Here is a 27907-nt window from a genome sequence, read left to right as displayed (position 1 = left end):
ACACTGTAAGAACATTTTTAACATTCACTTCCTCTCTGCAACCTTTAAAAAAATACATCCTTAATTTGTTTGTACATCATCAATCAGAGCAGCAGAAAACAAACCACACTGAGACAAACAAGTCATCTTTTCTACACTGAATCACTTTTCTATTTCTTTCTGTTGTATAAATCTAAATGAACTTAGTTTTCTTATAATCATATTATGTGAAAATGTACCAATCAATTTTGTCTTGATAAAACTGCAAGAGCTGATCAGTATTTTGGTGATTTAGAAAGAAATCAAAAAACACACCCATCATTTTGACAACATTCAGGCTTCAGTGCAGACTAATCAAGCCGCTGCGTGATCATTTTTATAGTGGCTCTTCAAAGCAGCTCTCTGCTGTTTCTTCATATGTGTAAACAACAGTTTCATCAGCGTAGAGTCGTACATCCACACTGAAACTATATTACAAGATGATACCAACCTGTTGGCACACTACACCTACTTGCTTGCATTTAATAACTTTATGTTTATCTTTGCTTCTCTTGACTTTGTTGTTTCTGTTTAGCTGTAAGCTTTTCTTTGTATCTTCCTGTATATTTGTACTATGTGAAAGTTTACTGATATCTACTCACGACAAGAATAGTGGATTCTGTGTCCGATTATTTGTATTATTTGCATTATTTGCATATCCAAACTGAAATTAATAAAAACATGAATGATTATAAAAGACAGAAACTGTGATGTTTCAGTTTATTATACTCTGAATGACAACAAACCTGCCACCTTCTGCATAATGTTATAAAAATGAAACACGCAGGAGAGAAAAAATACTGTAAGCACTTAAATATCTACCAGGCACCTAATGATGCAACTTCACTTTACACTATTATACAAGTAACAATTAAAAGTGGAATAATAAACAGAGCATCAAGACAATAATATTTTACATAATTTACACTTAGTAACTGCAAATATACTGATATATGTGTGTGTGTGTGTGTATTTTTTCAGGACAACTGTGTCTAAACTGTTTTTAATGAGAAAATGTAAAACCAACCGCAACACGTCAAAAGTGACATTTGTGAACACTGATCAAAGTGATAAATGAGATGAATTGATGAGATGTGATGGTGAGAAAAGGCGAGCAGAAAACAGTCAGTCAGCATGTGTGCAGTTGGTGGACGGTCCCTTGTTTCTGAGGATCATCAGCAGAGAGAGTCCACAGCAGTACACCAGACTCTTCACTATCAGCACTGTGTACAGCACACAGAGCAGCTTCACCTGGTACTGAGACGGGACAGGTGGAGGAAGAGCAGAAACCTCTGAAACAGGAAAAAAACAAATGTCAGTGCTCTGCTCCTCTGCTCTCTCTGACAGCGTCTCCAGATGAAGCTGAATCACTGCTGAACACAGTCACCAAGCCTTCATTACCTTGTTCTGTTTGGGCCTCCACTGTTATCCCCTCGTGCTTGATGTAGCAGTGGTATTTATATGTGCTGTTCTCTTGCCGATGGAGCAGCAGGATGGAGGCGGTGCGTCCCGGCTCTCTGAGCTCCAGCTGCTCTCCCTCAGCAGGGGGCAGATCCTCCAGCAGGCCGTTCTTCTTCTGTCTTTTCCAGGAGAACTGGACCAGAGGAGGAGACATGGCTGAGGCCAGACACAACAGGGAGCTCTTCCCCTCCAGGTTGACTGCTGGGTACACGCTCACCACGGGCTTCACTACCTGCTCATCTGAAGTTTGATAGCAGCAACGAGCAGCACAGACACACATTCACACAGTCAACAGCAGCTTACAGCACTGCACTTCATTCAGTCTGATCCTGGAAACTACATGATCACTAAACTACTCATCAATACACCACAAACATCATCTACTGGACACTGTATCAATAATCATATCAAACTAAAGCATCATGGAAGCTCAAATTCCATGGAAGCTAAAATATATAACATATCATGACATAACAGCCTCATATAAAATACATTTGCTAATGATTATAGTGTTTTATATAAAATATATTTACCACCATATACTTTAATTGATAAAAATCAATAAATAATTGTAACTTAAGAGCTTTAGCTTTTACAAAAAAGTCAATTACCACAATATGTCTGGATATGTCAAATATAATATAATATAATATAATATAATATAATATAATACAAAATAATATGATGACATTTGTCTCAGTAAAATTTAAATTATAGTTTTATTACTCAGTTAAAATATATTATATTTATTTTACATTTGTAAATGATTATAGTGTTTATATGAAGTATATTTACCAGCATATACTTTACTCTAATCAGACACTCAATACATCAATACTTTTAACAACATTTAAATAGTTTTAGCTTTTATATAAAACACAATTACCACAACATGTTCAGATATGTAAATAAAAAATATAATATATCTGATTCATTATATTTCCTATCAAATACTTTCTAAAATATTTTTGACATTGTATATTTGACATCATGTTGATTTCATATAACAATTTGATTTATATTAAATATGGATTAAGATATGCAATTATACATTTTATCTATAAATTATATTTAGCTTCATCACACATTTAAAATGAGTTTGCCTTCATGCATTAATTTATCTTCCACTAAAAGACATATTTATCATCATAAACACACAATTATCATGAGATACATTTTACCATTTACAAATATATACTGTATATTTAACACACAATATATTTATCACTATTTGCTTCTAAAATGACATTTAGGAACATTTATTAAATGATGTTTCACATCATATACCATCTTGTTTTTAATAAACAGGAGCTGCTGCTGAATCAGTGAGATTATTAAATACTGTTTATTTGTAACATTACTGATATCAGACTTTTTGGCTGTAAACAAACTTTGATGTGATGCATAAATAAAGAAGAACTTGTGGTGTGCAGTGAGATTTGAAGCTCTTTTCAGGAGTTATTGATTTGTTTTATGGAAGAATGGCTGCATCAAGAATTCTCTACTAAATATGAAAAAACTAACATGTAAAGCCTGAAGCAGCAGAAACTAAAACTAAAAACACATTTTCAACTTGCTCAATAAAACAACTGAAGGAAAATGAAAGTTTAGTCTTACCTACATACAGTTTAGTTCCAGAGCCAAAGATGGGGTACCAGTTTCCTCCCACAGTGAATGAGACTGTGACAAAAACCTGTCTGCTGTTGAATGTGTCAGCTGAGGTGAACGAATCCAAATTATGAACCAGTATCATATTTCATCTCCATGATGTGTTTCTCTAATGTTCATATCAACATGACTGTCTCTTCTTTTATTTGATTTTAGCCACATTAGCAGTGTGACTATATGGATGCTAATGTCAGTCGGTTGGTCGGTCCACCACTTAAGTGCAGATCGATTGGATCTGATTGTGGATCAAAGGACGGATGGATTGTTCATTAAATGTTGTGCAGACGTTCACGGTCCCCAGAGGATTCAATTATTTATTTGACTTGATTGATTCTAACTTTGAATCTAGCGCCACCAGCAGGTTGACATGTTTGGTCCAGACTGAAATATCTTTTCATCTATTGGATGAATTGTCATGTAATTTAGTAGAAATATTCATGTTCCCCTCAGGATGAATTATAATAATAACAATAATAATAATAATAACTTTATTTATATAGCACCTTTTAAAAACAAAGTTTACAAAGTGCTTTGACAGACAAAGCAAAAGCAGCACATTGCAAAGCAAAGACATGAAACAGAAGACAATAACAGATCTGACCTTAAAAAGATGGCGGCCAAAGGCAAAGACAGACAATAAAAAGATGATAAAAATTTAAAAGAAAGATGAAAAGTTGAAAAAATGAAGTTTAAAAGAAAGATGATCTAAAGACAACATTACATAAAAGCAAGTCCATAAAAATGGGTTTTAAGAGGTAAATTAAAAGAAGTTACTGATTCTGCAAGCCTTATCTCCACAGGCACGTCGTTCCAAAGTCGAGGGGCCCTGATGGAAAAAGCACGGTCACCTTTAGATTTAAGCCTCGACTTTGGAATGGCCAGAAGGGCCCCACCTGAGGATCAAAGGCTGCGGGCTGGCTCGTATGGGGTCAGCATATCTGTTATGTAGCTTGGAGCCAGACCCAGCCGTGTTTTAAGTGATCAGTAAAATCTTAATCAATTCTAAAACGAACAGGGAGCCAATGGAGAGAAGCCAGAATTGGAGTGATGTGATGTTGTCTGTTAAAACCAGTAAGAAGCCGAGCTGCTGCGTTCTGGACTATTGGAGGTGGAACAGGGATTTTTGTGTTATACCGGAGAGGAGGGAGTTGCAGTAATCTAGTCTGGAGAAAATTAAAGCATGGATGATTTTTTCAAGGTCGGAATGGTGGAGCATTGGCTTAATTCTGGAAATGGTTCTGATTTGGAGGAGGCAGGACTGGACAACTTTGTTAATGTGTGGTTTGAAACTTAGACCTGAATCGAACAGTACTCCGAGATTTCTGGCAGTGGGCTTCATGTAGGTGGATAGGGGACCAAGACTGATGGGTTATTTGGAGGACTGAACAGTATGACTTCTGTTTTTGAATTGTTGAGTTGAAGGAAATTTTGTGCCATCCAACAGTTGACATCGCTGAGACAGTCTACAGCAGAAGCTAGGCTTCTTGGGTCACCGGGTCTCAATGGAAGGTATATCTGTGTGTCGTCTGCATAGCAATGAAAGGAAACGTTGTGGTGTTGAGTGATTTGGCCAAGTGGAAGCATATAAATAGAAAATAAAATTGGACCTAAAATCGAACCTTGCGGTACACCACTGATGGACAGGTTTTAAGACGGTCAATTAAAATAGTGTGGTCTACTGTGTCAAAAGCTGCACTTAAATCTAAAAGAATTAAAATTGCGCCCCCCCTTCCTATCAGCTGCTAAAAAGAGGTCATTATTTACTTTGAGGAGGGCAGTTTCTGTGCTATGTAAAGCTCTAAAACCAGACTGAAATTTCTCAAAAATATTATTTTGACACATAAAAGCTAAAAGTTGGGTTAAAACAACAAATAACTTTGATTCTCTGACTTGTCCTCTAGCGCCACCATCACGTCAAAATTTAAACTAAACTAAGAACTCATTCAAAATCAAATCTACATTTGTAATGATGCAAATTACTTAATGCTGTTATAATCAATATTTTTATAATAACCATGATCTGTCAGTGTGTAATGTGTTGGTCGTGGCTCGTAGTGATGAACCTACAGAGAATTATCAGTGACTCTGCAGCTCCTCTCGGCTTTACGGAGCTTTATAGTGAGTTTCAGCTCATTGTTTGTCTGTCCGGCTGCAACTTTACTGTTTTGGTTCACTCTCAGTGCTCTCATAGCGTCGTTTTGGGCCGCAGCAGGCAGCTGTTTTCAGAGAAAAAGCTGTAAAAAGCCACTGTACACTACCTGCTCTGCACCAAACGGCAAACAGACACAGTTAGCTGTAGACTAGCTGCTGAACATAGTGGAGCATTTAGCAGCTAAAGAGCCAGACATTTCCCTCAGGAGTTGGTAGAGAGTAAAAACAGAGCTAAAAGAGTGTGAATAATGGACTTACATTCACCAGGTGGACAGAAACACGACTCCAAATGAATGATAATGTTGCTCCGTAACTGCTGGATGTGGAAATAAGCAACTGTTTGCTAACAAGTTCAACATATCAACTTAAAAGCTGATGATGTGTCAGTGTTGGTCATTACTTGTTTCTGATGAAAACTAGTGGACAAAACATCAGTAAATGCAGGTGTAAAATCCTTCACTACAACTTAACATTACAACAGTATGTTGTGTGGTTCACTCCAGATGTTTAGATAAGAATGATGGACTAAAATAAAATATTATTGTTGTTGATTACAGTTCAAAAGTTGTTAAGTTCACATTTGAGGAGATTTGTTGAGTATTATAAACTAAACCAAGTTAGGATGACATTAGTACCTGTGCTGCCATGCAGGTACATTTTCATAGGAGCCGTAGCTTTTGTTTGCTTGTCAATCAATTGTTGTTTAACATTTTGAATCACATAAAGGATTAAATTTCTAATAGTAAATGCTGTAGTGGAGCCATTTGTCTTAGAATATGGACAGTAAACATCAGAACCTGTGGTTAAGGTTTAGTTAGGTTTAGGTAAAGATCATGGTTTGGGTTAAAATGACTTCCTCCTTAAGATGAGGGGAGCTGCGTCGTCATGGTTACAATAATAAACACGTGGTTAAAGTTAGGAAATGATGGTGGTCGTGTTAAAAGAAACAAACAGTGTCTGCTGTCGTTTCTCTTGTGAAGACAGTCTCAGCTGCTCACAGAGCAAAATCCATTTACATTTACCACATTTCTGTTGAGGGGAAATTGTCATAAATCCAAGAATTGTGATGAATCTTTTACTAAAGTGAAATTATCTGCTGAAATCTGCTCAAAGATGTGACGTGATGAATGCTGCCTGATGCCTTTTACTGTGAAAGAGACACAGGAAGTGTTTTCATTAACAGCAGATTATTATTGTGAAGGAGGAATGAACTTTATTCCAGCAGCAGGTCAAAGAAGACCATTTTTATCTTCATCTCAAACTTTCAACTCTGTCAAACATCTTTTTCTATTTATTATTTTCTCAATTTTTGTTATTAAATCAAATGTTAATAAAGTTTCACTTTTGATCTCTCCATTATTTGTCTCTTTTATCTGTGTTATATTGTTGTTTGTTTGTCTTCATCTTGTTGTATCATTGTGCTTCTGTGTTGCTCCTTTGTTCTCACTGTGTGGAACAACAGGAAACCTGCTGAAATAGCTGATAAATAATATCAATGAAATATAATGTTTAAATCAAAATCCTGACACCAACAGACAAACATTTAGTCCTCAGCTCAGTTTGTTAGTGACTCTGGCTGAGATGGAGGTGAAATATGTGAACCTGGGCTGTGGTTTACTGCTCTCTTCCTGTCACAAACACTGTTTGACATCTGTTTATCTGGAGGTTTTTGTTCAGGCTGCAGGGATCATTTCTCACTGTGGGTATCTCTCTTATAACAGACGCAGTAGTAGGTGGCTGAATGTGAGAGTTTAACTGTCTGGATCTGCAACTCACTGCTGTTCTGTTCTTTTACAACTGAGAAATCATCTTTCTGAGAATGATTGTAACTTCTATCTATGTTACCATTCGTCGTGTCAATATCAAGAATAAATGTGAATGTTTCTGTGTCTTTCTTCTGTAACCAGTATACAAATGGGGATTCACTGTAACACTGGTCAGTTCCTCCACAGCCGAAGGAGACTTTTTCACCAGCTCTCCTGGTCAATGTTAAATCATCCTGAATCAGCTCTGCTGCCATGGCAACCAGCACTGTAGAGAAACAGACACACAGATGAAGGTCAGTGTGACAGTGTTTGTTAAAGGTTGAGTTTGTGGGCTCCTGATTGGCTGGAAACACTCACCTGAACACAGACAGCACAGAGCAGCAGCTGGGAGGAAAAGCATTTTGTGCAGTGGTGTTTCCTCTGGTGAACCTGGGGAGAAGTGGCGCTTTGATGCAGCTGAGGCCAAACAAGGACAAGCTGTGAGATCAGACGAGGGCCACGTGGTTTCTAACAGCTCCTCATACCTCCCATCAGCCCCTGCGGCGGACAGATAAGGCTGCTGTCTGACAGTAGACCTTTTCATAGTAGACATTTTGATTTGTGTTTTAAAAGCAGATTGTTACTAATAACCTTAAAATCCCCCTCAACTTAAAAATATGTTTTTCTTCTTTTTCCTTCAGTTGGATGTTTGAGTTTGTTCTGAAAGTTTCTCTGTATCACCTTAAATCTCAGTTTAACACTTTTACCTACGAGCAGGATTTATGACATCACACCTAGTTTTAAGTCAATCATGGTCCAGTATGCAACTTACACAAGTGTGATGTTGAAACTTGAAGCCTCCAGTACATAAACACTGAAAATGACTTTATAGTGAAGGAGGAGACATCTGATGTTCAGCACTTTATAAATGAACTTTATAAATGAACAACATTTACAGATTTAGAGATTCTTGATTTGGAGGCATGATAACGAACCCAAACATTCAACCAGAGTCATAAAGAACTATCTTCAGCAACAAGAAGAACAAGGAGTCCTGCAACAGATGGTTTGGCCCCCACAGAGTCTTGATTTCAACATCATGGAGTCAGTCTGGGATTAACATGAAGAGACAGAAGCAGCTGAGACGCCTGAATAACTGTGTGCAGGTGAACTGAGGAAAACTGCTGCTGTTTTAAAGGCAAAGCAGCTCACAGCAAATATTGATTTGCTTTAGCTTTCTGCTGTTTACTCAACTTTGTATCAAGTTAATTGATTAATAAAAGTTATTCATGGCATTAAAAGATCCTCACTTTACACTAGTACCTAAAACCTAGATATACAGTACCTATCTACTTATCTTTTGCAGGGAAAAGGGTGAAGGGAAAAGCTAAAACAGACAACTATTAAGACTCACAGGCAATTTAGAGTTAGTTTATTTTTAGTGAACTTTGGACTGTGTGGGGAAAAGGAACATTGTTGGGAGATTATGCAAACTCCACACAGAAAAACCTCGATCGGCCAGCAGGTCTGACGCCAGAGGCTTCTTTCTGTGAGGTGACAGTGCTAACCACTGCACAAAACCATAACATCTGCATTTTGATTCCAGGTATCATGCCCCTCTCTCTGCCCTGTTTCCTGTCTCTCTGCACTTTCAACTGTCAAATAAAGGAAAGAAATGCCCAAAATGTGAAACTTTTTGGTGCAGTCTGATTTTTTTCCAAATACATTTTTAGTTTTTTTTTATTTACAGTTTGAATCTTGTGTACATTTTGTTTTTGTTGCGATCTGAATCTTTGAACTGAAGTTCATTTTAACTTTGTTTGACACAAAACAGCTTTTGTACATTTATAATAGTAATAGTATTTTAAATGTATTGTTTAATTAACTATTTTGGAGTTGCTTTTATCAAAATCAAAATAAGAACCAGGTTTAATGCCAAGCAGGTTTGTACATACAAGGAATTTACCTCAGTGTTGTGGTGCCTAACAGTCAAAAATATACACAGACTTAAGTAATCCTGAATAACATAAAAAAGAAAAAAACTTACAGTAAAAAATATGTCAAATACATTCTAAGTAAGAAGAGCTGCTACAGGTTTAAATTTTACATTGAAGAGAATGAAATGAAATGTACAAAATATTGACCAGAATGTGCAAATGTTCAGTGTAAACAGTATATGCAGTATGTAATTAATAAGACTGAAACAAATACTACTGCTAATAATAATAATGCAAGTTGTCTTTATATTTTGAATTAGTAATTACTAATTTTTAACTAATTTGATCTAAAATGGCAAGGCCAAGTAGTTACTGTACCTCATGGTGAGTTCTGAAATTGAAAATCAAAGAGAAAGACTGCCACCCTGTGGTCATTCAGAGGAGACACAAAGGGATCTTGACAATGCCATCTATGGTCACCATGGCAACATGATGCTTTTCCTCTAATTCTGCTGTCAAGACAGCAGTGACATCTAGTGGATAAAACAACATAATACTGATCTTGAAAGAAAGAATGAAGCACTGTAAAAGCCCTTTGAAATGATTTAAGACACTTTATTTTTAATTAAATTGGTGGTAGCTCAGTTTTTTTTTCTCTGATATTATATACTACTAGAAAAATTCTAAAACAATCAATAAGAATGCAAAGTTCTTGTAAAGTTATGCATTGTATAGCCTATTTTTTTTTTAATCAATTTATTACATTGATATTACAAAATTATTTATTTTTGCATATCTGACTTAAAGGACAGGTTCACAGTTTTTCAAGTGTGTCTGAAAATATTGGTCAGGTGTCCATATGAACAGTGAAAGAGGTTTTCCTCGCTGTAATCATTCCTCTTGTTCATACTGTCCACACAGTCAGTTTAAAAGTTGATGTGAAGCTTATATGAGTCTTCATCAGTCTGAGTTAGTCATATCAAGTGGATATCTGACACATTTACAGTCTTTTTAGCATCAAATTCCCTCTTTGTGTTTCCTCGGACAGTGTTTCCCTGTTGAGCTGCGGTTGAAGTATAGTAACAAAAAGAGGGACTTTGGCACTAAAAAGACTGTAACGTTGAAAGATATCTACTTGATTTGACTCATTTGGATGCTTCTGAAGCTTGTAAGTGCATTATGAAGGGATCTTCTAATGGTCAGTATGAACAGGAGGAATGATTACAGCAAGAAAAAACATGTTTTAATGTTCATTTGGGCTCCTCACTTGTTTTAAGACACACTTGAAAAAGTGTGAACCTGTCCTTTAATATTAATCAATTGCTCATCTGATATAATGGTGTAATGTTTTTTTCTCATAATCCATTGTCTGTATTAGTTCAGGTGTTACATTAAAGTGTGTTTTTATAAACACACTTATGTGGGGTAAAATCCTCAGCCTGACCATAATTCGACTATTCTGCAATTTAATTTAACGTGACACCTTAGTAACACTTAGCAGACCCAGTTTGGTAAATGAATAACTCTTCTTTCGCCAGCGTCCATTCAAAAATCTGTAATTTTTACGCCGCAGGGTTTAACGGTCGAAATCCGTAAAATGTTAAAACTTGACCATACACATTTTAACATGTAAAAATGAATTGTCAGGAGACACCAAATATTCAGTTAGCCGTACATCTAACGAATTATACCTGTATTATTTAAAAAACAAACAAAAAAAAACCCTTTCCCCCAGTCTTCGGCCACCATTACACCCTAGCAGCAGCAAGACCGAACCAAATTTCTAAAAAAAAAAAAATCCTATTAAAATAAAAGCAACTTGATGGATAAATGTGTGACGTATTGTTAAAGAGTCACCCGTTATTTAATTGAAGCATTGGTCTTGTTATTTAATTTCTTAATATTGGCCAGTGAGCAAATAAACAATGAATTGTCATATTTCTGAGCGGAATTCGGCGGCAGCATCTTTTCTCTCAAAGCTCCAGGTCCAGACAGGGAAATTATCGGTTTAACGGGCCGCTCGGTGCGCACCGTTTTGAACAGCCGTTAGTTGGCATACACGGCTTGTTTCAGGCGACTAGCTGTCATTATTGTTTCTATTAACGTTTTCTTGACTAACTAGAAAGTGAGCAGCTCAGAGTCCGGTTAGCAGCAGGCTAGTAGCTACTGCCAAGTTAACCGGTAAACTCGGTAGTCGGTAACATCAGCTAGCTTCATGGCCTAAACTATACAAACCCACAACCCCACAAAACTGTACAAACCGAAGCAGCCAAAACTGGTTTTATTACATCTTAGTGACCAGATTTATTAAAACACTTCGTGAAACAATCCATCAATTCTGCTCATACAGCCATGATTCCGCTTTATTGACTTCCTGACACAACAAAACGTCACTGCAGCGTGTTGCATTCTGGTAAATGTAGTCAATTTAAGGTTAAGATTGCTATTTCTAATCATTTAACAATAAATATTGATTTAGCCAAACAGGTATTCTGTGGTTCCTGATAAATATTGGGAGAAAGATAAAAAGAAAAGACAGTAATTTCGAGTATCGTGAGTGCATATGGGAAAGCAATCACATTGCAAAAACTACAACTCCCACAACTCGACGTCATGACGTAGTTACGTTTTGCAACGGTCAGTTGCCAGAGAAAAAAACAGCCGCTTCCGTGTTGTTCTTGTGTTATTCTGGTAAATAACTCTGGTTAGCAGAGTCGAAGCCCGTCTGACAGCCTGACTATCATGATTCTGTGAAGCTGACACACAGTTTCAGCTTTTCTCCGCCCGAAATGTCGCTGCTGCAGAGCTCAAAGAAGAAAGACAAGCGTATATTGTCTGGTACCTGCCCAGACCCGAAATGTCAGGCGAGGCTCTTCTTCCCCGCTCACGGCTCCGTTAGCATCGAGTGCACCGAGTGTGGTCAGCGCCACGAACAGAAGAACCTGATAAATGTCGAAGAAGTGACGGATCCAGATGTTGTGCTCCACAATCTGCTCAGAAATGCGCTGCTCGGCGTCACCGGGGCCCCAAAGAAAGGGACCGAGCTAGTGAAGGTGATGGGGCTGTCCAACTACCACTGCAAGCTGCTGTCTCCGGTCCTCACCAGGTACGGCATGGACAAACAAACGGGCAAAGCCCGGCTGCTGAGGGACATGAACCAGGGCGAGATGTTTGACTGCTCGCTGCTGGGAGACAGAGCTTTCCTGATCGAGCCGGACCATGTCTCCACCATGGGCTACGGCAAGGACCGGTCCGGGAGTCTCATCTACCTCCACGACACTCTGGAGGAGGTGAAGAAAGCCAATGGCAGCAGAGAATGTCTCATCCCCGTCCATGTGGATGGAGACGGGCACTGCCTGGTCCATGCCGTGTCTAGAGCGCTGGTGGGCAGAGAACTGTTCTGGCACGCCCTGAGAGAGAACCTGAAGCAGAACTTCAAGCAGAACCTGGACCGCTACAAGAGCCTCTTTCAGGATTTTATTGATGCTGCTGAGTGGGAGGACATCATCAACGAGTGCGACCCTCTATTCATCCCGCCTGAAGGTGTCCCGCTCGGGCTTCGCAACATCCACATATTCGGCCTCGCCAACGTCCTGCACCGCCCCATCATCCTGCTGGACTCCCTGAGCGGGATGAGGAGCTCAGGGGATTACTCAGCCACCTTTCTGCCCGGGCTGGTGGCGGAGGAGCAGTGCAGGGGGAAAGACGGGAAGCTCAACAAACCCATCTGCATCGCCTGGAGCAGCTCTGGCAGGAACCACTACATCCCCCTGGTGGGAATCAAGAACACGGTGCTGCCGAAGCTGCCGGCCCGCCTGCTGCCAAAGGCCTGGGGTGTCCCGCAGGAGCTCATCAGGAAGTACATCAAGCTGGAACCGGACGGAAGCTGTGTGATTGGCGGTGACCGCAGCCTGCAGGACAAATATCTGATGAGGCTGGTCAACGCCATGGAAGAGGTGTTCATGGAGAAGCACAGCATCCACCCGTCACTGGTGGCCGACGTGCACCAGTACGTCTACAGACGCACTGGTGTGATCGGCATCCAACCGGAGGAGGTGACTGAGGCAGCTAAGAAGTCGGTGATGGAGAACCGGCTGCACCGCTGCCTGATCTGCGGTGCCCTCTCTGAGCTCCACGTGCCGGCAGAGTGGCTGGTTCCTGGCGGGAAGCTCTACAACTTAGCCAAGTCCACACACGGTCAGCTACGGCCGGACAAGAACTACAGCTTCCCGCTCAACAATGTAGTCTGCTCGTATGACCCCCAGAGAGACGTCCTCATCCCAGATTACAAACTGAGCTCCCTCAACACCTGCAACTGGTGTCATGGCACATCAGTACGCCACATCCACGGCAACGGGTCGGTGGTTTACCTGGACGGGGACAGAACCAACACCCGCTCCCAGGGCGGGAAGTGTGGGTGTGGCTTTAAGCATTACTGGGAAGGGAAGGAGTACGACAACCTCCCTGAGGCCTTCCCCATCACACTGGAGTGGGGGGGCCGGGTGGTGCGGGAGACGGTGTACTGGTTCCAGTATGAGACTGAACCGGCTTTGAACAGCAATGTGTATGATGTGGCCATGAAGCTGGTCACTAAACACTTCCCAGGGGAGTTTGGCAGCGAGATCCTGGTGCAGAAAGTCGTCAACACCATCCTACATCACACTGCCAAGAAGAACCCCGACGAGTACAACCCGGTGTCCATCGACGGGGCCCACGCCCAGCGCCTCACCGACACCACGGAGACTCCGCAGGTGGTGGACCCCCAGCCGCCCACCAAGATCATCCTGACAGGTCAGAAAGCAAAGACGCTCCACAAGGAGGAGCTGACGATGAGCCGGGCGGAGCGCAGCTTGCAGCAGAGCATCAGCGAGCAGGCCTTCGTCACACAGAAACGCCGGACCGACCGGCTGAAGCAGGAGCAGAAAGGCCACGGCCGGACATCTTCCCCCAGCGGGTCTCCTGAAACCTCCTCCTCCTCAGCTCCGGCCACGCCCACCAAATCCTCCTCCCCCTCCTCGTCCAGTAAGGAGAAGAAAATCCGTGTGACCACCAGTGACGGCAGGCAGGCCATGCTGACCCTGCAGGCCCACACCACCTTCTCAGAGCTGCAGAGGAGCATCGCAAACCAGTTCAGCGTGCCGCCGGCGCAGCAGTGCATCCGCTACGGCTTCCCGCCCAAAGAGCTGGTCCCGCCTAAGGATGGCGAGGAGAACGAGCCGGTGGCGCTGCAGCACGGCGACAGGGTGACGGTGGAGATACTGAGGGGCCCTGAGGACAAGAGCCCCGCGGCCTCCATACCTCGCGCCTCCAGCTCACACTCAGTGAAGAGTGAGGACGCCGTGACGTCCGGCAGGATGAGCAGCCGTGAACTCCAAGACAGCATTGACCTTGAGATGTCCTCCCTCTGTCTCCTAGCAACCCTGATGGGTAAGAATACAGAGAAGTGTGACATGTAGGATGCCTCCCCTGAGGCCTCCTCCACCTCCTCCTCATGAGATTACCTACAAACACACACAGTTCAGCTGTGACAGAGAGAAAAACACATCATCCAGGTGGAAGGTGTCGGGTCACTTTATCAGCTGGACTAAGGTCACAGATTGAGTGATTAGCGTCATCATTGATTATTTTTTTTTAACTGATCAGTTAGATTGAAAATCTCAAAATGATTCAGTTGGGTGATGTCAAACAGAGAAAAGCAGAATATTTTAACATTGTCTACAATATTAATATAATAATAAATAGTATTTTTCTAGAACCACCAAATATTTAATATTTTTATTGATTATCGGTGAGAATAATTCAATCACGTGATTCGTTCAACGAACTGTTTCAGAGCCAAACCAGATTCACATCAAATATATCTGTAATTCTACTGACCAGTCAGAAGTGAAAGTCATATCTGACTGTAGTTTCACAAATTCATTTCAATGAGTTTCTCAGACTAAAGTTAGTTTCGTCACTTCTGTTGCATCGACGTCCAGTTAAAGACTCATAACTCATATTTCAGACAGCTCCACTTCAGTTAAATCCATCTTTGATTAAAGTTTAACTTGAGTTCCCACAGTATTACTAGTGACAACGTAAAGATCTACAACAGGAGTGAAGAGATCTTGATTTTGAGTTATTACTGTTCAGAACTGTTTTTTAAGACTCTTTGTCTTCTTTCCTTATGGTTCGACCCGATAATTCCTAATTTAAGTCGTCATCCTGCTTTTATTTTGGCAGTTATTTGTGTTCTGTCTTATTCTTGTATGGTAGTTAAAGAAGTTTGACTTCATTAGTTAAGTCATGAAAAAAGGCTTTGAGCAAAGACGGATTAGTTTTACTTTTCTTTGGTGTTGTTTTCACATTCATCTGCTGAAGGAGGAAAGTTTCACTCTGCTGACCTTTAAAGGGAAGTTCAGAATTTTTCAAGTGTGTTTTAAATCAACAGTCAGGAGCCCAAAAAGCTGTTTTTCTTGCTGTAATCATTCCTCCCGTTCATACTGACCATTAGAAGATCCCTTCATAATGACCTTACAATGGAAGTGATGGAGGACAAAATCCACAGTTTCTGCACAAAAATGTATTTCAAAGTTTATCTGAAGCTAATATGAAGCTTCAGGGTCCAAATGAGTCAAATCAAGTAGATATCTTTCAACATTACAGTCTTTTTAGTGCCAAAGTTCCTCTTTTTGTTACTATACTTCCACCTGCAGCTCAACAGGGAAACACAAAGAGGGAATTTGATGCTAAAAAGACTGTAAATGTGTCAGATATCCACTTGATATGACTAACTCAGACTGCTGAAGCTGAATAGAAGCTTCACACAGACTTTTAAATGACTGTGTGGAAACACTGTGGATTTTGGCCTCCATCACTTCCATTGAAGGAGATCTTTTACGATATTAGACATAATTATTCAAAGTATTTTTGTATGTTATATGTTTGGCGGGAATCTTTAAGGTTTGCAAAAAAGTGTTGTTTTAAATGAAAACCAGCAGACAGGATCACTTTTTTTGGCCCGTGTTGAAACATTTTCAACTCAAGCAGAAGTGTCTTCAGCTCGGTTTTTACCGCCTGTACTGAATCTGCATCTGTTTGCCTCCGTGTGGGTGTTTCCACTGACGCTGACTGTGTTCACGTTGCTTCTAAATGTCACCTCTCATTGTTTAATGCAGCTGCATTTGGTCCAGAGTGACCTGCAGCGGGGGGCTTTTTGTGGAGTGAGAGCAGAGTGGCTGTAATGCTGCATGAGAGGAAACTTGTTGCTGCTGCTGCTGCTGCTTCAGTCTGCTCACATACTCTGGTCCAGGTGTACGCCTCAGGTGCATGCCGGTTCCCGATTGGTCGTCGCAACAGGCAGGTGAATAACAAGCCGCAGGCATCGGCTGAGAAGCAGATTGAGCTCAGAGGTCACAGGCGACGCCCACCACAGCAGGACTGTGTGTGTGTGTGTGTGTGTGTGTTGACTGTGCTGACTCAGGCATCTGGTCCCAGTCCCGTCTCACCTGCCAACAGGGTCAAAGGTCGCGGCTGCGTTCAGATAAACAGATCGGCCGGTCAGCAGGCAGCGTAACAGAGAGCGTCTGTTTCATCTGCACTCTGAGCTCCTGAACGCTCCGCAGGCCTGACGCTGCACTTCCTGTTAGCAAGAGCTCATATTCAATAATCCTCCCGTCCAGTTTTCAAACAAAACATCATCAGTCAGCTTCTGTAAACTGAGAGTTCACACAGCTGAGTGTCAGAAATAATGTTTAGATACTAATATCATATCTGCTTTTACATAGTCATACCTTGTTTTTTTGTCAAGATTACACACATATTTTATTTTTAAACATATGATATAATATATTAAATGTCTCCATTTGAAAAATCTTTCATAACATGTTAACAAAAGTAATGTATTTTTGCTAAAATGAGTGAAAGTGCACAGTCACAGTGCTTTATAAATCTAAAAAAAATGAATCTTTTCAGATTGATGTATTATTTTGAGTAAAATTTTGACATCACAGCGATACTGAATAGACAATTTAAAATGATTGTCATAGAGCCGAAGCGATTAGTCATTTTCTTTAAGCAAAAATGCCAAATATTTGCAAGTTGCAGCTTCTTAAATGTGAAGATTTGAAGCTTTTCTGTGTGGTAGATGATAATAAAACAAATATCTTTGGATTTTGGACTGTTGATCAGACAAAACAAGACAACTGAAGACGTCGCCTCGAGCTCTAAGAAGTTAGAACAGGCGTTTCTGACATTTTATAGACAAAATGAGAAAATAATCGTTAGTTGCAGCCCCTCGATAAAATAAGCCGATTGATGTTTTGTTCATCCCAAGAAATCAATTTAAATTTCTAGTTTTGATTGTGATTGTAATTTTTATCAAAAGAGGATGTATGAAGAATTAGATGATGTGAATTATTATCGCTGTAAAAATCGAGGTATTATTTTTACCTTCACTGGTTTTTTTCTACCTGTTTAGTGTTAGGGTAGAGTTTTATCAATCATCGCTCTGCAGTTTCTTCAGCTGCTTCAGTTTACAGACGGACTCAGAGACTCAACTCAACAACAGGGTTTATAGTGAAGTCCAGTTGGATTCTGAACCAGAGGGCTGCAGCTAACAATTATTTTTATTATCAGTTAATCTGTTGATTTTTTTTTTCTAATTAATCAATTAGTTGTCTAGATCATAATAAAACAGAAAATGGTGAAAAATGTCAATCAGGTTTTCCCAAAACCAAAGACGACGTCCTCAAATGTCTTGTTTTTCCAAAGAAGCCAGAAAATATTCACTGGAAGAAGCTGGAATGAGAAAATATGGATTTTTTTTCTAAAGGATGATTCTTAACCATTAATCAATTATTAAAATGGTTGGCGATTCATTGAAGTTGGCGACTAATCCATTAATCAAGGTCTCTAAGGTTTAAGCTGCAGTCAAATCAAACTGGGGAGTAAAAAGTTTTTGATGAAATAATGGAGCAATCTACAAAAACAAGACCTGGACTGTAAAAAAACAGGAAATTGTCCTTTTAAGACAGCAGTTCTATCAGCTGTGGATTGTTATAACTTGTACAGATTATATCCAGCCTGCAGAAACATTTGAATGTTGTGCTGAGTTTCCGAGTCTCGGATGTGTTTTTTTTTTAAATCTTTGTTTCTCTCTGCGTCTCTTCCAGGTGAGGACGTTTGGTCGTACGCAAAGAAGCTGCCGCACTTATTCCAGCAGGGAGGCGTCTTTTACAACATTGTCAAAAAGGACATGGGTACGTTTGTTTTTTAGCTCAAGCTGTTCGTTTTCATGCAGATAAGTAACAAGGCGGTGCGGAAGAATTATTTAGATCTTTAGTACAAGTACACGTCCTGCATTCAAAATGTTACTTAAGTAAAAGTACAAAAGTATCACCAGCAAAATGTACTGAAAGTAAAAGTACTCATCATGCAAACCGGCACCATGCAGAGTGCATTTATTATACTTGAACTGTTTTTACTGATGCATTTAATGCAATGTGGAGCTCATTTCACACTTTTTATATTGTTGGGTAGTTTAGTTTGTAACAAAGCATCAAGATGTGTTTGAATCTTAAAAGTGACTAAAGCTTCTTTCTGAAATGTAGTGAAGTAGAAACATAAAGTAGCATAACATGTAAAAACTGATTTAAAGGACCTCAAAAAATGTACTTATTATGTACAATATTTGAGTCGTTACATTGACCACTGTAAACAGGTTACAGTCAGCTTTTTGCAGTAAATCGTGAACAAGACGTCTGGTCATGTGCATACAAGAGTTCACAGTAACCAGTTTTTACTACATTGCAGTAAACTTGAAGTAACCTCATTTATCCAACTAACCAGGTTTCCTGTGTCCAATAATCAATCAATTAAAATCAACCGCAATTCATTTGTAGAGCCCCTCTCATACAGTATTACAATGTAGTAAACAGTAAAAGAATTTGAGACTAATGTGCATTAGAAATAAATATTATGAAAATGTAATAAAATAAAATATTAAAAATATATATAATAATAATAATAGAGTGAAATAAAAAGCTAGATAAAATAAACAAAAAATAAAGATATAAAATTGATAAGAGGGAATAAATTGCAACACAAATATAATAAGTGATTAAAATAAAGTAAATAATGTCTACAAGTCATTCTTAATCAAAAGACAAATGAGGTTTTAAGTTTAAAGACATCAACACTTTTATAATGTCAGTAATATTTTAATAATGTCTTAATAGTGAATGAATTGTGTTCTTGGCATTTAGTTTCAAAAACTGTCATGAAAACAGTGATGATGAAACCAAACTTTCTAAAGCACTGAGGTGGTTGATTGTCTAAAAACATGTGGAGATGAACTGGAGACATCTGCTGGGCAAACTGTGGTACTGCATGTATGGAAGGTTCAAAGGACCAGTTCACAGTTTTTCAAGTGTGTGTTAAACCAGCAGTCAGGTGTCCATATGAACAGTGAAAGAGGTTTTCCTCGCTGTAATCATTCCTCCTGTTCATACTGGATATTAAAAGATCCTTCAAATGTGCTTTCAATGGAAGTGATGGAGGCCAAAATCCACAATGTGTCCACACAGTCATTTAAAAGTTGATGTGAAGCTTCTATTCAGCTTCATCAGTCTGAGTTAGTCATATCAAGTGGATATCTGACACATTTACAGTCTTTTTAGCATCAAATTCCCTCTTTGTGTTTCCTCGGACAGTGTTTCCCTGTTGAGCTGCAGGTGGAAGTATAGTAACAAAAAGAGGGACTTTGGCACTAAAAAGACTGTAACGTTGAAAGATATCTACTTGATTTGACTCATTTGGACGCTGAAGCTTCATATTAGCTTCAGATAAACTTTTAAATACATTTTTGCACAGAAGGAGGACTGTGGATTTTGTCCTCCATCACTTCCATTGTAAGGTCATTATGAAGGGATCTTCTAATGGTCAGTATGAACAGGAGGAATGATTACAGCAAGAAAAACAGGTTTCAATGTTCATTTGGGCTCCTGACTGTTGTTTTAAGATTCACTCAAAATATCAGTGAAGTCACTGCCGACATGCTTGATATTTTAAGGTTATATGATCAAATCAAACACTTGTAAGGCTTTACTTTATTTATTGTGGCAGATTGACACAAACACATCCCATATTCAAAACCAGCAACACGTTCTGCTGATTAGTGATTCTTTTACTGTGAAAGGTTGATACTGAGTCGAGTAGTCTGTTTCCAGCAAAACATCGTAGACTGAAAGTTGGCAAGTTTTGTTCACTTCTTTTTTTGATCATATATTTCCTGATTTAAATCACTTTTCTTCATTTCTTACTGTATCTTTGGTAACTCAAATTCTCAAAACTCAACATTTAACAACTAAGTTTTGTGGAAAAGTATTTATACTCACGTTAAAAAGTAAGGTTTCATAATGGCATCAATATAAAAACAATCAAAGCATAACCAGCCCTGTTTACTATATTTAGGTTACACTGAACCTCGTTATATTCAGGTAACTTCTGCAATATCAGATTAGACTGAGAGATAACTTTTGATTTGGTGTCCTGAACAGTCTTCACTCATCGTCTCTTTCAGGGCTGATGGACGGGAAGCACTGCACTCTGCCTCACCTGACGGGGAAGACGTTTGTCTACAACGCAGCAGAGGAGCGGCTGGAGCTCTGCGTGGACACTGCCGGTCACTTCCCCGTCGGCCCCGAGGTGGAGGAGCTGGTGAAGGAGGCGCTGGTCCAGCTGCGCTCGGAGGCGGCCACCAGGGGCAGCAGAGAGGGGAGTCCGTCCCACGGCGTGCTGCGGCTGGGCAGTGGCGGCGTGGTGCGCAAGAAGGAGCAGCTGCAGAGCGTCACTGCCTTCCAGGGTAAAGGCCACTCTCTGGGCAGCAGCGGGGGCTCCTCCCCTCCAGAACACCGACCTATCACGCGCCAGCACAGCAGCGGCGTGGACCTGAGCGCCAGCGTGTCCCGAGGCCCCCCGGACCTGTCGGACATCCCCGAGGACGCCACCAGGGAGCTGGTCCGCATGGCGCCGGGCTTCGTCACCATGAAGGACGGCCGCGGCGTGGACCCCAGCCTGATGGAGCAGCAGCGGAGGAAGCTGCAGGAGATGGTGTCCTCCATCCAGGCCTCCATGGAGCGCCACCTGAGAGAGCAGCAGAGCACGGCTGCCGCAGGGGGAGGGGCCAGCCAGGAGCGGACAGGCGGGACTAAGACGGGAGCCGGCCAGCCAACATCTGCCACCAACCACGAACCCCCAGCTGCAGCAGGTGCGGCGGAGGTTGCGGCGGCGGCAGCCAGCAAACCAGAGGGGAAGACGGAGGAACCAGAGGAGATGGAGAGCCAGGACGCCGAGCAGAGCAACGCCACTGAACCAATGGATCACTCCTGATCACTCTGCCGAGATCCCCGCCCCGCCTCCACCCCGCCCGGCCGGCATCTGTGGGTCGTAACGCCTCAGGTCGGATCCTAAAGCTTTGGTCTTCATCGTGTTTCGTTGTCTTTACTGCATGACTTAAGAGCGGGCCGACCGTCCTCACCTCTCTACAGACTCTGCGAGGGAAAAGTCGTGGATACATGGAGACACGATCCGTGCGATACATCATTGATACTTTCACACCGATATCACACTTGTGTTGCAATACCGAGGCTGCTGCTGTGTGTGTTTGAACTCTATGCACTTTGGTACACACTCTCATCTCAGCTGTCAAACTGAAAACTTCAGAATGCAGTAAAAAAAAAAAATAAATAAATACAGCGTATGATTGATTCCCGCTTTTTGAAAGAAGTTCTTTTGCCTTTTCGTTAGGATAAGTTTCCCTCTTCAGTTGATGATGTATCGTAAACGACTGTCTTGCAGTATATCGCAGAGTCGCCCGTGTGGTGGTAGGATTGTATCTTTTATCCCTGAGATTCCCACCTGCAGACGTCTAATCTTCTCGCTATAAACACGCTTCGAGATCCGAGGATTTAAAAAAACAAAAAACAAAAAAACAAACTCGGATTCATGTGTGAGACGCATTCCTGTAGATAGAAGAATCCTGTGAGTCTTAACCTGCCGTCAGGAGGAGGAGGAGGAGGAGGAGGAGGAGGAGGGGGGGGGGGGGAGCTGCTGCTGCTGGTGTGCCGGCGGCGTAACGTCCCGCGAACATGCTTCCGTCAAAAGTGCACGCTCTGAGAAGTGAAGTGCACCGGCCTCTCTGTACGCATCAACGCCTTCATCACCCGAATACGCTTTCCCCCCCCACGTCGTCCCGACTCCCGTGTTGTCCGAAGACTTCCAGATCTGTGTTTGCTCGACTTGTCCCGCTTCCTTCTCGACCGCCATAAAAGGGTCACCACTTAAAATTCACATTTATTATTCCAGTTTCTCAGCACACACGGTCACTGATGTGAAGCACCTGGCTCAGCCGCGGCTCCGGACCCACCTGCGCCACCTGGAGGTAAGGAGAGTAACAGCTGCTGCGAGGTCGACGCTTTAAAAAGTGTTTTTGGAGTGAAACACTCAGCGAGCCAATAAATCAGCTCTGCCATAAATTCTACTTTTATGAAGCTTCTACATTTTCAGTTTGTATGTTCATGTATGTTAACGGGACGGACACACAACCACCACCCCCCCTCTAGCACCTCAATAATAAACATCAAGTAGAATTATCACCTTTCTGACAATGTCAACAAAATCTGAAAATGTAGAAACTTCATAAAAGTAGCTTTTAATTGCAGAGCTGTTGTTGGATCGCACTAGATCACACCTAATAAAGTGCTCAGTGAGAGTATATTTTACATTTGAAACCTGTTTAAATATCAGATTTGTTTACCGCTAAATACAGTCATCATTAATATCAATATGTCTGCTGATTAGTAACAATAACTGTCAGCACAGAAATGCCAAAGACTAAGAAACCTTAAAGAACAGTGATGAGTTTGTTTTTCAAATGTAAAATGTCTCCTTGATAACCACGTTTAAATGTTCTTATTAAAACTATAAAAAAATAAAAAAAAAGACCAACAACATTTTGATTTTGGCCTCACAAATCCAATATTGATCTGGCTCCAAAAGGATCAATGTAGGTGTTTAGTTTTTGTTTCTGAGTGTTTGAACTGTTGCTTATTGATCCAACAGTTAATTATTTCTCCACATATTCACACTCAGACTCTTTTATCTGATGGTAAAACGACCCAAAGAGCTTCGTATGAAGTCCTGTTCATACAGGTTTAAAGCACAAGCTGAACCGTGTTTCAGGTTGAGTTTTTATGATTAACTGGAGGTCAGTGTGACACAATGATCCACAAAAAAAAAGCTGCGGTTGTAACACTAAACGTCAGACTAGCAGCAGCTGTTTCTGTCCTGTTGGTCTCTCTTTTAAAAAAAGCTAAAACACTAAAATAAACGTTCAATAATCTACTCAACTATAAAACCTAAACAACATGGAAGCTCTGTCAAAGCCTCACAGGGAACCGTGGTTGTCAACATAATCATTCTTAAATGTCTTCATTTGATCCTAGAGGACGTAGAGGGAAACCTGGTGTCATGTCTGATGAAAGCAGGCTGCTGGTCTCATGAGGTGCTTCACATCTTAAAGAACAAGCGCCGCCCTGTGTGAGTGGATTAAGCACTCGTTAGAATTAATAAGACTTCCCAAATATCCAAATACTAAGAATTTCCTCAGTTGACTCATCATTTATTTCCTTTTTTTTTTTTTTTTTTTTCAAAAGAGACATAACTTTTACTTCAGATGGAAGTTATTGAAATGCAGTAGCGAGCGACAAATTAAGGGGGAAAAGAAAGCAAACGGTGGTTAATTGTGGTTTAATTGTGAGTTATTTGTTTCTTTGCTTCATGTTTGAAACCTCCCATTAAAAAAAAAAAAAAAAAAACATGGCCAAAGAATTAATCAGATGAAAGTGTGTTGATCTGATATTTGGCCTTCATGCTTCTGTCCTATGCAACAATCTCCACTGAACTTCCAAAAAAAAAAAAAAAAAAAACCGACATAAACGTGATAAAATCACCTTCCTGTTGGTTTACAGTCACCACAGGGAGGCGCTAAAGAGTCTGTAAGACTAAATCACATTAACCTGATGTTTCACTGCTGAGAGATGATGATCAAAACTTTTCCCAGTGTGGTGATAAAAAAAAAACTTTAACTTTGTGTCTTTATTTTATTTTTTCTCTGATCTTCTTTTTGGCCAAATATTCACCGTGTAGGAAGAAAAGCAACAAGTCACGCAAACAAACAGCTGCAGACGTCTTTATAAACATCTGGAGCTCCTGTAGTTTTAAAGCATCAGTTTGTGCCTCGTTTCATGATCAGTGTTTCTTTCATATTTCAGAAGCAGTGATTCACATTTATGCTCATACGAGTCACAGAAATTAGACGCCATGTTTGTTAAAATCACACGGCAGTAAACGCAGCAGGTTGGTTAACAAAACTTATGTGCGTTTGTGTGCGAAATATGTGCAAGAAATGTCCTCGAAGATTTTATTATGCAGCTACAACCTGCACGATATGGCCAAAAGTATGTGGACAGCTCTGCTGATTTTATTTAGCTGCAAACACACCGATCAAAGGAATAACATGTTAAAGTGAACATGTTCCCCAAAAAAGCTTTTCATTTTTACTTTTGTCTCTTCTCTGTTTCATTTCATAAAAAGATTTCCTGCAGACTAACAAAAAAAGTATAAGATGCAAAAACTATTTATTACATGTGCAAAAAGTGATGCAGTGAAAAAAATTTACCAGGTAGTGAAACTGATGGTCAGGATAACTTACAGATCACATGACTCTGGAGACATACATACGCTGTCAGATGACCAATCAGGACGAGAGAGAAGTTAGAGGCAGAAAGTCTGCAATAAGCAGGTGAGCTAATCAGCTACATATTGCAGCTGCAGTCACACAACCTGCAAGGAAACCATGGTAACAGACAGATGTGAGTGTGTGGACACTGTGAGTTTGTCTCCAGAATAAAGTTCTGTGTAGGTTGTGCTCATGATGTTCCCTTGACTCCTTTGACTGTTTGACACTTTTTGCACATGAAAATCTTAAGAATCTTTTCTACTTCTTACAGCAAAAACAAACTTTGCATATTAGATAAACAACCTGCTTCTTGTCTCATTTAAATTTAAATTCCTACGTCCCCCAGAGCTCCCAACACTATTAACTGCTCCCTTAACATTTCAGTTTTATTACATTAGAAAAGTTCGTTTACTTTCTAAATCGTCTCTTTGTCGAGAAGAATTTGAGTTTGAAACGTTTTTTTTTTTCATATTATAATAAAATAGAAGTTTTCAGGCTGCGTTAATCAGTGTTCAGGAGGCAGAAATCACACAGGAAGTTTTATTTTGGACTCCTGTGTGTGTGTGTGTGTGTTGCACACTGATTTTATTTTTTAATATCAAACATATGATTTATGTATGGACAGCAGACATTAAAAAAAAAATGTGAATAACATGTTAAAGTGGAAACAAGAAGACAAAGAAAAGACAAAACAAACATAAAACTAAACAATAAAATCCTGAAAATTACATCACCACAAATAAATACATAAATAAATACATAAATCCAAACATCAAAACAGCTAGGAGGACAGTTTGATGGCTGAACTAAACATAGAAATGACAATTTAATTATTCCATAAATAAATCCCGACCTGACTTTTTTTTTTTTTTTTTTTTTCAACGCTGCTTCTTATTTTGAAAGAAATCAGCTGTGGATGATTCATGAGGATCCATAATATCCTGACTAACTGATGCTTATAAAGAAGTCTACAGCAGCTCTCTTGCACGGTTTGTTGCTTTTCTCCCACCAATGATCTCTTCTGGGTGTCGATTCAGAGCTTTAGAGTTTGATCTGAACCACCTGAAGGTTCAGCTTTCAGCGTCTGAGGCCTCAGCAGTAAAACCGGAAGTCAGTTTACACTCGTGTGTTGCCAACAAAATGTTTTTCCACATGTCCATCTCGCTCTTGAAATGACTTGTTGGACGAACTAATCATCAGGCCTTAAAAAAAATCGATATATAATTTTACATGAAATCCCTTTTTATTTTTACATCAAGGTTCTTTTTTTAAAAAAAACATTGAACAGTTTTATTTTGAAATATCTTTAGTTGAACCTTTTGTTTTTGTGGCAAAAAAAAGAGAAAAAGCAGCTCAGTTGTTGTCTCAAAATGTGAAACACAAGTCCTTTTGTGGAGTTTATTTTGCCGTTGAGGTGAACAAATTGAAGACTTAGCACTTTGTTTGAGAAAGAGAGGGAATGTTAGCGTAGCAGACTCGTGTTAGCTGTATGTGAGTCATCAGTCAGTCAGTCAGTCAGTCAGAGAGGAAACCGGTTCGGACGAATCGAAAAGGAAGAAAAAGTTTGCTCCGACGACACTGCTGTAACAGACTTGAAGTTTTTTCTTTGTGACTGCTGTACTAATGACATGAATTGTAATCCACTTGTATAATAGTATATATTGTAGTATATTTGGACCTGTACAGAAAACACAGATTGTTCAGTTCCTTTCAGTTCTTTTTTGTTAACTTCTCTCTCGTTTGCTAATAAAACATCGATGATACACGGCTTCGACATTGCTGTTTGCATGTGTGATGAATTTTCAACCCCAACAATAAAATCACTTCCTTCACTTGTTTTTGTATTTTGTCGTCACTGACAGATTTTTTCTGTTTGTCCGTTTTTAAAGGTAAAAAAAAAAAAAAGACGTTTGTTTGTTTGTTTGTTGGCGTTGTTTGTCGTCCATAATCTCACAGTCTTTTATCGACGTATGAGTGTTTTTTTTTCTTTCTTCCAGACAGCTGTTGGTTCAAAGTTGTATTATTGTGGCAAATCTGAACCTAAACCAGCTGTAACTATGACAACAGCAGCAGTCAAACTCAAAACTGCAAACTGAATTTAAGTCGGTGTAGATACAATATTTAAAGGATTCAGTGACTGATACTAAATGCTTTGAAATTTATTTCAATTCTTAAAAAAAAAAAAAAAAGTTAATATTTGTCTTAAATGCAGCAGATGTTACCTTACAGGAACCTTTACAGAAATATTTTAAACTTTATTGATTTTATTACAAATTAAAGGCACCACAGAACATGTCATCAGCTTATTGAAATAGACATGAAATACATATATTGACTGACAGATGTAGAAAAAATATCAAAGAATGATAATGAGGATTTAATCTAAGAAAAAAAGGAAAGTGACAATAAAAATATATTTGCCTATAATTTTAAAAAAGTACATCGTGAAATAAGATGCCTTCTAAAAGAGCAAAAAATGCAAACTTAAATAACAAGATTTAATAAAGGAAATCCTAAAAGACCCAAATAATTTAATCCTACAAATGATGATTTCACAAGCACCAAGTATATTATACAGACACATAAAATAATCATTTAACATAACATCACATAGCAACTGATACATAAAAGAAGGCAGATTCTTGGTTTTCTGTAAAACTTGAGACTCATTGAAAGGGTTTTATAACATGATTTAAGGTATTTAATTAAAGGGTGTCTTCTAACAACAGTCAGCAGTCAACAGTTTATCTGAAGCTAATATGAAGCTTCAGCGTCCAAATGAGTCAAATCAAGTAGATATCTTTCAACGTTACAGTCTTTTTAGTGCCAAAGTTCCTCTTTTTGTTACTATACTTCCACCTGCAGCTCAACAGGGAAACACTGTCCGAGGAAACACAAAGAGGGAATTTGATGCTAAAAAGACTGTAAATGTGTCAGATATCCACTTGATATGACTAACTCAGACTGCTGAAGCTGAATAGAAGCTTCACACAGACTTTTAAATGACTGTGTGGACACACTGTGGATTTTGGCCTCCATCACTTCCACTGAAAGCACATTTGAAGGATCTTTTAATATCCAGTATGAACAGGAGGAATGATTACAGTGAGGAAAACCTCTTTCACTGTTCATATGGACACCTGACT

The 27907-nt window shown here is 39.8% G+C and overlaps 2 protein-coding genes across 2 annotated transcripts; one reads left to right on the top strand and one right to left on the bottom strand.

The window, feature by feature from the left end:
- Window positions 1-724: 724 nt before the first annotated feature.
- LOC137193463 (uncharacterized) lies at window positions 725-7464 on the bottom strand. Its single transcript, XM_067604687.1, has 5 exons — window positions 7422-7464; window positions 6997-7329; window positions 3097-3141; window positions 1420-1719; window positions 725-1310 (listed from the first exon to the last, which is right to left on the bottom strand). Exons 1-5 carry the CDS (start codon window positions 7462-7464, stop codon window positions 1144-1146), a joined length of 888 nt encoding a protein of 295 aa, XP_067460788.1. The 3' UTR covers window positions 725-1143.
- Window positions 7465-11493: 4029 nt separating this feature from the next.
- vcpip1 (valosin containing protein (p97)/p47 complex interacting protein 1) lies at window positions 11494-26593 on the top strand. Its single transcript, XM_067606876.1, has 3 exons — window positions 11494-14407; window positions 18136-18222; window positions 20544-26593. Exons 1-3 carry the CDS (start codon window positions 11770-11772, stop codon window positions 21350-21352), a joined length of 3534 nt encoding a protein of 1177 aa, XP_067462977.1. The 5' UTR covers window positions 11494-11769; the 3' UTR covers window positions 21353-26593.
- The last annotated feature ends 1314 nt before the right edge of the window (window positions 26594-27907 follow it).

This window comes from Thunnus thynnus, chromosome 12 (genome assembly GCF_963924715.1).
Source record: "Thunnus thynnus chromosome 12, fThuThy2.1, whole genome shotgun sequence".
NCBI lineage: Eukaryota > Metazoa > Chordata > Actinopteri > Scombriformes > Scombridae > Thunnus > Thunnus thynnus.
This window is presented reverse-complemented; position numbering and strand designations above follow the sequence as displayed.